The sequence below is a fragment of the Centroberyx gerrardi genome, chromosome 9 (genome assembly GCF_048128805.1).
Source record: "Centroberyx gerrardi isolate f3 chromosome 9, fCenGer3.hap1.cur.20231027, whole genome shotgun sequence".
Taxonomy (NCBI): domain Eukaryota; kingdom Metazoa; phylum Chordata; class Actinopteri; order Beryciformes; family Berycidae; genus Centroberyx; species Centroberyx gerrardi.
Genome location: NC_136005.1, coordinates 22,216,260 through 22,229,151, shown reverse-complemented (window position 1 = coordinate 22,229,151; position 12,892 = coordinate 22,216,260). Strand labels below are relative to the sequence as shown.

Below are 12,892 nucleotides of genomic sequence, written 5' to 3'. Positions count from 1 at the left end.
AAAATAAACACTGCTGTCTATGTCATGGGCCATTCTGGCATGCTGTAATAGTTGTCTCTTATATTCTAGAAATCCATGTCAGTGTTCTTTATTTAACAATAACTTAACTTTACATTAAGTTGTATGTCAGGTGCCACAGAAATGTGTGTGTGTGCTTCTATGTGTGTGTGTGTGTGCATGTGTGTCTGTATGTGCAATTATAATTGCAATGTAATTACTGCATTAGTGGTAACTGACCAAATAACGACAGAATATTTTAACCTGCCTGTTATCGAACTACGACAGGATCAAACAGTCTTGAGGTGTCGTTTACCTGATACGTCCAGGAAGGTGCGAGCTCGTCCAGTCCCAACACTGCTGATGGCAATACACTCATAGTAGCCTTCATCCTTCAGAGTAACCTGGGCTATCTCCCATGATGCATTGTCTGACTCCCTGGGAACAAAGGAATCATAGGAGATAGATACAAATTTCAGTTGGATTGAATCCATGCCACATTAAATGTGGAGAAGTGGAAACACAGTATGGCAGTTTTTTAGCTTTATATCTAAGTGTTTGGACTGTTTCTTTCGTTATTTAGCTATTCCTCCCCGATCCTGTTTACCTGAAGAACTGATCCACCCCGAGTCGTTTCCCATCTCTGGTGAAGCGCAGAGTGAAGGGGATCAGACTGTCTACCTGGCAGCTGATCGCCCCTTTCTGGAGGTAGTAACCATGAGTTGTGGCCGGCATCAGCACCTTAGGGGCATCTAACAGGGAGAGACAGGAAAACAGTAGACAGTGTTAATCGGTCAGGCAATCATGAGCAGGCATTATCTATAAACCCACCCACTGGGAGACAACCTGCATCACTGACCAGGTACGATACTGGAGAAGGAAACGCTGGAGACTCTCTGGAACAGGAACCCGTCCCGGTCATATCCTGTCACCCGCAGGAAGAAGGCCTCGTTGGGCGGGATGAACTCGGTGATGTTCCAGAGGCCGTACGGCTTGCGCTCGGGGTAGTAGCGGATGGGCAAGGTTTTTATCACTTCCCCCGTGATTGACAGGAGCTCCAGCCTAACAGCACGAGCCGGAGGGGAAAGCCCAGTGGTGTTGAGAAGGATGTGGGTGGGAATACCTGGAACGACGATATAACATATATACTTCACTGTCCCGGAGCAAATCTGCCTTGGGCAAACATGGGCTAGATACAATATCTGTGCTACAAAATTTGAGTTGGGAGAAAAAGGTGAGGGCAAAGAGAAGGTGATGAAAGAGAAGTAGGACATGATACAGATAAACTTCAGGCCTAAGTAAACCCATCAGACAACAGGTGAAACTGAAAACATACAACAGCTGCTGTGTCGTTTTTACCATTTGGAAAGGTTGACCTCACTGACCTTGAACTGGCCTACTTATGGTTTTCTTGAAGTCGAACGTGGGCTTCCTGGAAAACCCGGCCCTGAAGTCAATGGTGCTGAGACCTGATATACGGACTGAGTGTCTTCCTTGACTAGAAGTCTGCAGAAACAGGGAGACAGATATGTTCAGAACTTGTGTTGCAGTTTTGTTAATGTGACACAGAACTGCTTGTTAGTAACATCCATGCCTCTGGTTTTATCTGCGAGATCAGCTCCAAAATAAAACAAGCATTTTTCATGGTCAAATCTTGGTTATTGAAAACAAATGTTATTGTTTCATAAGGAATTTGACAATGTCAGAGCTTTGTTCCAAGTGGATTTGGTCCAAAAGCCTGGCTGATACTTGATGATGATTCATGTTTCATCTATCTGAAGAAAACAAGAGAAAGAAGAGCTGTTGTCTCAAAAGGAACACTGTACTGGACATGAGAGGTTTGAATGGCACATACAGAGAGACGCAGCTCTGGAATTGTTGTGTAACAACCTATTGTATGCCAGCCATCCCCACTTGTACAGACAAGCCATTTTGAGTAAGTCAAGAATGACTGTCAAATGTCCTAAACCTGAGCTTATAAAACATCCACAATCCACAGATGCGATGATCTATTCAGTCATTCAGACATTCATACTTTAATTAGGCAAACACGACCACTATAATCAGCGTGTGAGTTCATGTGGTCTTCATCATACAGAAGTCTTTTGAAGCATGGCAGGAATAGAGACAGAGTAATTACAATGAAGTACAGGTTGGTGAGAGGTGGAAACTCCTCACCTTAGGTAAAACACTTTGGAGCTTTCAGAGACGTTGACTCACAACGCAGAATGAGGCATGCAAACCTAAACTGTCATTTACAATTGCCTTAGATGAAAGAGAATGTGTGAATTTACTATATTTTTCAACTGCTAGGCTTTACCTAATCTTATCTAACCTATACTTGAAAAGAAAACTGATGTTGACTACCAAACATGTACTGTATAACAAAATGGAGTCTACATGATAGTGCACAGAAGACAGCCAGAAAGACAACTATTATTCTTTCTTCATTACTAAGATAGAGGTGAAATTACTCAGACCATGAGGTAACGCCCCTACAAAGGGGGTTCAGCAGGGCTGTTGGGTGGCAATATCGCCTCAAATGCTAATGCCCCACCATCCTAAAAACACAATACATGACGTGGTCATTAAACCCGCCCTAATGGCTGCTATAGAATGATCCGCTGGTCTTTAGTTGATGGTAAATGGGGCCATAACTAGGGGAGGGACACTTTAAGGACCATATTCTTACCAAAGACAAGGAGGACCCATTGCAGAGTCCCTGTCATTAAGCCTCCCATTTCCCTACTTCACACACAGCTGCACAGACTGACCGGGCCAGGTCCTTAGATGGCTGTGTTGAGACTTTTGTCACACATTAGCAATACAGATTTTTCACTCACACATTGATTTGACTCTTTAGGACCACAGGTAAAGAACAAACTGAGGCTCTCATAGTCCATGGCTTGATTTGCTAGAGAGCTTACTTACAGTAGATACCCTGATCTGTATCATGAACTGAACATATGATTTGAGCATATTCTTTACTCAGAACTTTTCTCTCCTTTTGAACGTTTTAGACCTCAAAACTGAAATGTAAAAGGGTATGTTATGTCCTGAACTTCTTATTTGGTTAGAAATTCTTTGATTGGATTGACCTGCGGCTGTCAATGTCTGTCTGGAATGATGTTCACACTAGATGTGTGTAGTCTGAAAAAATCTGGACTGAAATATCTAGCACTGCACTGGAAAAGGAAGAAACTGTCATATTCCCCAGAGATGGAGCAACCACAAACATATTGTATTATTAAAGGTCAGAAACATTCTTTAGTCTGTTTTCTCTGTGTTTGGCAGGAGAAAGCCCCCCCCAAAAATTCCAGTTGCTTCGAGTCACTTAAAAATATGTCCTGCTCCTTCTCCCCCATTTCTTTTTATTATTTGATGTGTTTTGTGCTCTACAGGACACCTGGCTGCTGTCTACAGATCAGGGCAGCAGAGCAAAAGCGAGAAAGAGAGAGAGAGAGAGAGAGAGAGAGAGAGAGAGAGGCAGACAGATAGACAAAGAGAGCAGGCAGAGGACACTGAGACAGAGGAAAAAAAGCAGAGACGGAGACTAGGAGCAGGGCAGGTCGCCACCGCCGCTATTCCTTTGAGTTGTTTGCGTGCTTTTCAAATTACAACCTTCCTAAACTATTATCATGGGCCATAAAACTCCAGTCAGTATGAAGCCAAGACACACTCGTCAATGCTGAGGTCAGTGCAGCACTAAGAAGTCTCACCTGGATGATTCTTTAGTTGCACACACACATTCAAATGTGCACACACACACACGCACAGTCGATCTGAGAGCCTAGGCAAGGAAGCAGGAATGATGGGGAAAATCGAAGAAGCAGGGGGCAATAACAGGGTGAACCCACCCTCCATACACCACCACAGTATCCAATTAAAGGCAGATTAAAAAGGATCAAATTCCTTTTCACACACAATCTATGGCCCGGGTCTTACACTGCGGTGTCACGGGCCATTAGCCTTAGTGAAACCCAGCATGGCAGAACACTGAAATCCCCCCAAAGTATTTATCCACAGCTCCTTGGATGGCCTGGGAAACATAGCTACAGTTGAGAAGGAGATATTTTTGGTTTGAGAGCCAGATAGAGGTCTCCTGGTGTCGGGGGGCTGGGGGTTGGAAGAGGCATTGTCCAAGAGGAGAAACGGGAAAAACAATTGAATACAGCAGCAGCAGCAACTTCTGGACATATTGGAGCAAGAGAGAGAAGAGCACATTCTCCTGTGGCTCTCTGAGGGAGAGAATAAGAGGAGGAAAATATAAGGTGGGAGGAAGACGCAACAAGAGACAGAACAAGAGAGAAGTAATGGAAAGGGAATAGGGAAAGAAATAGGCTAAGAGAGTGAGAGAGACAGATGGGGAGAGAGAGAGAAAGACAGACAGCGACAGGGGGAGACAAAAAGAGGCAACCACAGAATGTAATTAAGACAGGAGGGATACAGTTCCTCTCGTTCTATGTTGTTGTTGGTCCTTCATATTTGAGTCTGTTCGATATCCCTCACCACCTCTCTGTCCAGCTCGACATGCTGGTAACGTCTGACAGCTTAGAGCCCAATCACTGAGGCCAAAGCCTTCTGATGTGGTGTTTAGTCTGAGATTAAACAGAGGACACAGTGATACAGAACGTTTCACCTTTAGAGCACCATTTAAAAATCAACCCAGAAGTTTCTTTTTACAAATCCCCCAGACAGACAAAACAAAGTAATATGCCGCCAAACCACCCAGTGTAAACAATGAGTCAAAAGTTGGAAAAGGTCCGCCAGAGGCAACACAGCATGCTGGAGAGTGCTTTCTAGTAGCTTTCACACAGGAGGGAAAAGATGATGGTTTTGTTTTCTGCAGACAGGTATTTTGATGTTGTTTAATGGGCAGTGTGAATAGGACCGAGGCCAGCAGTACTACACTTCTAAACGCTGAGCTCCTGCCAGCTTTTCTGTGTAAAAAAAGGCTTCTGACACTGGTGTTTAGTGAGAGAGCCCGGCATGAGATTAACCTATGGGTTAAGTGTAGACACAGCTGGACAGGCCTTGTTTCAAATAAATCAACCGCAGTCCAAAAACAAGAATCTATCGCTGGTTGACTGTATGTTCTACATCCACGTTACAAAAGCATACTGCCCTGGTAAGGCATAACTCATTTGGATTTAGCAATAACTCTATTTCTACAAGGACACACATATAGCAGTCAATGCTGAGGATTTACACTATGAAGACATTACACTGTTTTGGATCACAGCATAGGCCCATGATGTCATTCGTGGCTACTGGAAAGGGATTAGAGAGGAGCAAGAGAGGCACGATAAGGAGGAGACTTGAAAGAGCCAGCATAGTGATATGCAGGGAAGTTGGGTAGGTTTGCAGGCCAAGTTGCTGTAGAAATGACAATCAACGACAAAAACAAAAGCCATATGTGATAAAAATATAGAAAAAAAGTGGCAGATTGAATCATGGGAAAAATGAAGTCCTGAGGAAAATCAACAGCAAAGTTACACAAAAACACGTTCCTTCTGAGAGGAAATGGCGATGACACCGTTTTTTCTTCTAATCTCTCGCTCTGTAAATCACCATCGGGTGCTAACACAGAACACAGCCAGGCAGAGGAGAGGGAAAGTGGTGCAGCAGGGGTCTACATGGAATACAGGGGCCACCCCGGCCCCTACAACAAATCACTCAGGTAAAAATGCTTGTAATTTCCTGGCATCTGGCGGTGACAGTGTGGGCACCCAACTGTGTGTCCATTTTTGCATTCCCTTGTCGGCGGGGTGCCAGCAGCTCGGACTCTGCAAGCGGAACACAACACCAACAGTGCCCAAACAAAAAGCAGCAGGGGATGAAGTCGCGATGACACTAATCGTTTTGGATATATCTTCATCTGCCAGGAATGCACTAAAAAAAACACTCCACTGCTCAAATATGTCTTCCTGATCATGTCTTTTGTTTGCTAGTAGATGCTTTCACCAGACAGCATGCATGTTAAATTGATTACTACATGCCACTGTATCTGAACATCCTGATATATTACTGCAGTAATTCAACTTAAGAGCCTTCCTCAAGGGCACAGCTCCCTCCCGGAGTGTGAGCTGTGACCTGATTGCAAGGTTATACCAGTGAACTATATGCAGTAAGTCATCCGACATGACACCTCAGTTCTGGGAGCTGTTAGGGAAAGCCTATAATTTTACACACATTTCCAGGTAAAGAATGAATTGTTTACCTTGATAGCCCACATCCCAGGCTGTGGGTCCTTGATGTTGACAACCTTGGCGGAGTTGGGAATGTGCAGGAGCTCAGTCAGGCCATCACTCTTCCCAATTAGCTTCCCTAGGGGGCAAACATGAACAATGAGACAATTATTCACTTTTGTTTGCAGCTTTAACTGACACAAATTAGCAATTTTTAACTCAACTTGACTCATGGTAGCAAGTTATGGCTATATAAAATATTGATGTCACTTGGCCTAAATTTAAAGTTGCAGAATATGGTTTAAGCATTAACCAGCATAGATGAATGATACAACATGTGTGAATGTGTAGGCCAATATTAGAGTAAAAATCCACCTTCGGATACTCTTACATTGTTGTGATGTTCAATGCATTCCAGGAGTTATTTTGTGATGAAGTGTTATGATACATTTTTTTGGTGCACTCATTTTCCCTCAACCTGCCTCATCCACTTCTACTTCAGCAGTTAGTGATTTCCTACATTTCCCAGAATGACTTTTGACAACCCCCAGTGAACATGCCTGGACTTGTTGCTATCAGCTGTGGGTTATACATTTAGGTGAAGAGGAGTAGCGGTTCGGTTGTGATAGTGATAGTATAGTAAAAGCAAGAGAGCGAGAAAAAAAAAAGAGTTTTGTCCCTTAAACGCAACATGTTTTGTAACCGCACTGCATTCTGGTCTATTGAGGCTACTGTCGGTGGAGAAATTGGTATCTTTGTCTCTTCTGTGATGGATTTCTGTCTGTATGATTGTTGAACATTGGTCGAAAAAGAAACCCTTGCTCTGTGATTCTGAGGGAGTGACACCAAAACCGAATGTTTACAGTTGATGTTTTAGATCACTGAATTTGTTTCTCTCATACTGTAAAATCCACTGTAGTTGTGCTGGATCTCTACATGACGTCACATCATTTATATTTGGCTAGTTATCCATGGGAATAAGAAAAATACACACCAAACAGCAAAATGGACCCAGGAGTGCAAGGTACATCACCAATAGCTGTTTTAAAGCTGTTAAAGTGTTTTAGAGTGGAATTTTCCTTTAACGCTTTACATTAAAAAACTGCCAAACAGGCAAGCCCACCTCATGTGGAGTCAATAATTTTGACTGATTATTCCTTTCAGATGTGAAACATGGCCTCAAATGAGTGAGTAAGCTACTATTTATTCAGAGACATGCTCTGCCAAAACTGGAAGTGCTAGTTCATTCATGTCAGTTATACGAGTAGAATGGGAGTATTGTATTGCCTCTACTATATATAAGAAAATACGTTCTACTAAAATACGATCAGAATCACTTTGATAGCCAAGTACCATACACATACAGGAATTTGTTTGATTAACTGCTTATGCTTAGTTGTATCCTGATAAATACATAATTACATTAGAAAATGAATTATTTTTGGAATCCTCTGTGCCATGCTGCTGATATATGTGAACATACTGAATCAGGGTTTATCCTACCCTGGGGGTTTCGTATCTCGATGTCAGGTGCTGGACCGCTGAGGGCCACGGTGACCTCCTTGAGGCTGGGGTCAAAGGGCATCTGCCAAGTGTTGCTGACCCCGCTGTAGTGATCAGTGGACAGCAGGTGGACCTTGGACGACTGCACCGCCTCCTCCACCCATTTCAGAACCTGCAGCGACGGGAAGGAAAGGAGGAGAATGTGAGAGTTACAATGCATCCATGTTACACTGTAGGAAGGGGAGTCAGAGAAATGTGCTCTGTACTTTTCCTTGCTCACTCTCACTTTCTCTAATACAGTACCAACACACACACACACACACACACACACACACACAATGTTCTGGGTGTGTTTGGTTCCCGTCATTCCCCCCTCTTAATTTCTGCTTGCCTGCACATTGATAGCTAATTTATCAGGCATCAATTAATCAGTAAATTGACCAGATCCTTTGTCAGGCAGAGGGGAACAGCCGACATAAAGCTTCGTTTGTCAAGCAAGAAAAACAAAAAGTTGTAAAGAGAGCATTATTAATTACATGGGATTTAAAACATTCATGTGCAAATTAGACCACCCTGTGTTTATGATATTATTTGTTGTAGATAAGTATTGGTCCAGTATTTTAATAAGGAATAATAAGGAAAATAACATTGATAATGGAAACCCATTAAGTCCTCTTTCACATAATAATGACTAAGAAATTCTAACTCCCACTGTCTCCTATGCCAGACTACATCCTAACTCTACCAACTAACACACACACACACACACACACACACACACGCACACGCACACACACCACCCTCCTCAGCTGCATACAAGGTCGTCCCCTCAACATATGCGAGACCTGTATCATAACTCTTGCAACTAACACACACACACGTACCAACACGCATGCACTCACACATGTACACGCATGCACACAAACACATATACACAAACACACACATGCACACACGCACACATCACCCCCCTCAGCTGCATACAAGGTCGTCCCCTCAACATGTGCGAGGCCGTCAGCAGGAAGTGACTAAGATTCCCCCTGTGTCTTGACCCGCAGCCCCCCGCAGCCCCCCGCAGCCCCCCGCAGCCCCCCGCAGCCCCCCGCAGCCCCCCGCAGCCCCCCGCAGCCCCCCGCAGACCCCCACAGCCCCCTGCAGCCCCCCACAGCCCCCCGCAGCCCCGGCAGCTCCTGTGTGTGACCCAGACACTCAACCCAGAATCCTTGAAGGAGCAGGCATGTGTGAAGTGGGAGTAATGCGATACGGCGCTCTCATCTCCAAAAATCTCCAAGAAGAGCTGGGTGCGAGAGTTTTAAAGGGGGAACAAAAGGAAGGACGGCACTCAAAATGATAAGATACTGTATATTGAAATGCCTTTGTTATGTTGTAAGTGCGCATATTTCTTGATATGTCATGAATTTTCATCCATCTGCTTCTTAAAGGTGCTACATGTAGCATTTTTAAACATCAGTATATCATTGTCCAATTAACTGTGATACTTTGGTATGACGATTTTTATTCAGTTTGATTTCAGGGGAATTGCGGCCGCCCCCTGAGCCAGGAGCAGCCTGTCAGAGGGAGCTGGTACGAGGCAGGGCCAGGTGTGGAGGGCCTCGGCTGGGCACAGACACAGACAGGCCTCCCACTCTTCCTCTCAGACCACAGGGGTCATGGAGGCCACGTGAGAGGCTCCAGAGGATGGGAGAGGTCAACGGGTCATGTCAGCTTCTTCGTTCCTCACTCCATACATTATTTCACTGCCTGTGTGTGTGGGTGTGTGTGTGTGTGAGAGAGAGAGAGAGAGAGAAAGTAAAAGAAAGACAAAGTGGAGAGACGGCGAGAAGGCGAGAGAAAATGACCGATCGAGAAATGAGAGTACAAGAAAGAGAGAGAAAAGTCTTGTGGAAAATTATTTAAAATCTAGAATTCCTTCCTTTCCTTGCATCCCCATGCCTTAATAAACAGCAATATTATTCAAACTTCAGACCTTGAGTCGCCGTCTGATCCAACAAAATTGATTTGCATTTCTTGGAAGCGCTGAATAGATCTCTTCAGAGCCATGCATCAATCAATTGAATGTTTCCTTCACATTTGATCAGGAGTCCAGACTTCAACATGGGCACAGCACAGGACATGAGAGGGGCTGTAAACCCTTCCACTGCTGCTTTATTTACACGGCTTAGGAGCAGAACCCAGGCCAGATTGAAGTGATCTCAACTCAATGTTCTCTCCACCGTGACCAAAGCGCCTTCTGAAGCCGGAAAGGTTTTTCTTTTGACTCTGGAACTCGAGAACTTGCGCTAGATATCAGTGTAGAATGTAGAAAACAGCTGATTCCCGTGTCAGCGAAACATCCCAAAGACCATTTAACATCTTCCCAGGGACCTGAAGATGAGAAGAGAAGAGAAGAGAAGAGAAGAGAAGAGAAGAGAAGAGAAGAGAAGAGAAGAGAAGAGATTACCCTAGTTCCAATAGGTGGTCTCTTACCTCGTTGACCTGTTTCTTGTCCAGATGGAAGACCTGCCCAGAGCTGGTGGAGGCAATCTCCTCATAGGCCTTGTAGCCGATGTGAGTCCGATCATCACAGTCCCCTGTCAGCACAAACACCACCTACACACAATGACATGATGTCTTTCATCAACCGTGCTTATATTGCCTGCACATCAATAAAATACTGCAACAGCAAATCTCCAAACCTGTGACTGCTTCTGCTGGATGAGCTGCAGGACGTCATGGGTCAGCTTGTAGTCTTTAGATCGGGCATCTGTGAAGACGTAAATAAAGGACCCCGGCAGGGAGATCTCCAAGGCAATCTTGATGGCACCGATGCTCATCTCCGGACAGTCCCCGCCTCCCTGGAGATGAGGAGGGCATTATGAGAACATGGTGTGTGTGTGTGTCACCAGCAACATGTGTTAATCACAACTTTCTGGCTTGTCCTGCAACTGTTACTAACAGTTTGCGATCTGAACTGCCGTTACATAACAAATGATTAACAATGCAGCAGTGATGCAGTGCTTTGCTCCTATCTGTAACATATTAGAAGATTGATGGAGCCAACCATAACTGTGTCTGTAATAACTGCAGTTTGGTCTTAAAAGCATCTATTACTACTGGCTCTTACACTCTGCTTTAAGAGCTTTGGAAATAGCTGTGACATTTACTGATGTGCTATACAGTGTGTACTTACCGACAGTCTCTGAGCGGTGGTTTATGCCACTAAATGTTAATGACTTGTGGCTGCCATTGTGAAGCATCATAAAAAACGTAATGTAGGATTTATGAGCCAATTCGTATAAACTCCTTTAATGAGATCATTTATGCTGATGTTGATCAAATTTGTGATTGTTTGCATGTGTGTTGGGGCCGGCAGTCACCTAGAGGTTAGGCTGTGACTGGAGGGGGGTTCATGGATGGGGACAGTAAAGGAGTAATGCGCTTCCCTCCTTCAACAACCACTGTCAAGATTCCCTTGAGCAAGGCAGTGAATCCCCAACTGCTTCAATGGAGCTGCCCAGTGTCCGGTGTGAATGTGTATAACTGTGTGAATGTGAAGCAGGGTGCAGCTGAAAAAGAATGGGTATGCTTAGTCGACTTACCCCAGATAGATAAAGGATTAAAGCAATACTGAACAATTCTCCAACTTGCAAAGCTGCAGCCTCTGTAATGGTTTATGTTAGTTAATCATTTGTCTTTTCCGATAAAATAGCATATGTGAATGCAATGCTGTTTAGTAGCCAACTTGGAAGTGACTTTCCCACCAGCACACAAACGCAGCAAAATAGTTATGGCTAAAAACCAAAAAATTGTCTAATGGTGGACATGCCAGATCTGGGTCATCGGCAAAATTGAAGCAACTTTGCTACTTTTTGAGATATCTTGCTAACAAACACACAGACAGACAAACGGGCGAAAACATAACCTCCTTCCAACTTCGCTGTGTGTGTGTATCCAATCCATTCTGTCTTGCTCGCTCTCTTCATCTACCACTCTGTCTCTCTCTCTGTCTGTCTGACTGCGGGGGTCAGAGGGAGCTGTCCTCTGCAGCATTCCAGCAGGCACGTGTCTGTCTGTCTGCGGGGATCGCTAGCTAGCTAGGACGCATCGCCACAGAGTGGAACATCTGGAATGGAGTGATCCATGATTCCAGGCCAGGGGGGAGGAATGTGAAGAGACAGGACTCCTCTATCTCTCCTGCTCCCCAACATCCCCCCTCTGGCCAAAAATCACCCCCCGCCCCCAGGTCTCCTATTGCCCCTCCACCCCCACCCCAGTAACCCCCATCACTCCCACCCCAGTAACCCCCATCAACCCCTGTGCACTTTTGTTCTCTGTGGCTTAAAATATGGAGTGTTACCTAACATCTCCCTCCCTTAAACTCAATGGCCATGTGAGAAAGTAGATCAGTGGACTGCACACTTTAAAGCTGGCTTTCAGGTTTCAGGTTTGTGTGATTTACCAGACTGCGGTTGGCATGTCGTATGGGCTGTGGAAAAAAGGTTGTTCGACTGAGCTAAAAAGCTAGTATATCAAATCTAGATGAAAAATTTCATAGCATATAATTCCAAAGAGTTGTTTTCTTGTATTTGGGCCAAAACCTTTTCAGGGGTTACGCAGGTGAAGAGGTGAGGAGAGGAAAAACAGGCTCAGGAATGAAGGAGCAAGCGAGAGGAAACTGGATCTCCACGAGGGCTTCCATGTTACACACAACAACGCGCTCGCACGCCAAATTAACAGCAGCATGCGCCAAGGATGCACAAGCACTTGCCAAAGACCTTTCCTCCATGGACAGACCTCTGAATGCTACTTGTTTCTCTCTCTTTCTCTCTCTCTCTGACAAATCACTATGTTCTGCTGGCCCTCAGATGTCAGGAGCATTCCAGTTTCTCTGCTTTGCTCAAGCGGTACACAAGAAGATAACTATTCCCATACAGCTTCCTCCCTCTCTTCAAGCGATTACACAAAAATTTGAACCTGGCAATTTGAACTTACTCTATTTGGTTCTCTAGTCCCATTGTATGTTTTTGTTTATACGTGTGTTTGTAATGGTGCGGGGAAATCAGGAGGCAAAATAAACATGGGTTGCTGGAGAGTTTCACATCCACAATAGCCAAGGTCAACATATGACCAAAGCTTTGAAAAGTAGGCTGTCAGGGTACAATAAAGGTTTAAAATCCACTTAAAATGGGAACAGGGCTTGCATA

General features: G+C 44.6%; 1 protein-coding gene across 1 annotated transcript in view; it reads right to left on the bottom strand.

The window, feature by feature from the left end:
* Positions 1-12,892, bottom strand: part of hmcn1 (hemicentin 1) — a 95,909-nt gene that overhangs the window by 64,959 nt on the left and 18,058 nt on the right. The window contains 8 exon segments of the mRNA XM_078285502.1: positions 314-435; positions 605-749; positions 857-1,120; positions 1,383-1,503; positions 6,218-6,324; positions 7,689-7,860; positions 10,176-10,298; positions 10,385-10,543. Of these exon segments, the coding sequence (XP_078141628.1) occupies positions 314-435; positions 605-749; positions 857-1,120; positions 1,383-1,503; positions 6,218-6,324; positions 7,689-7,860; positions 10,176-10,298; positions 10,385-10,543 (1,213 nt within the window).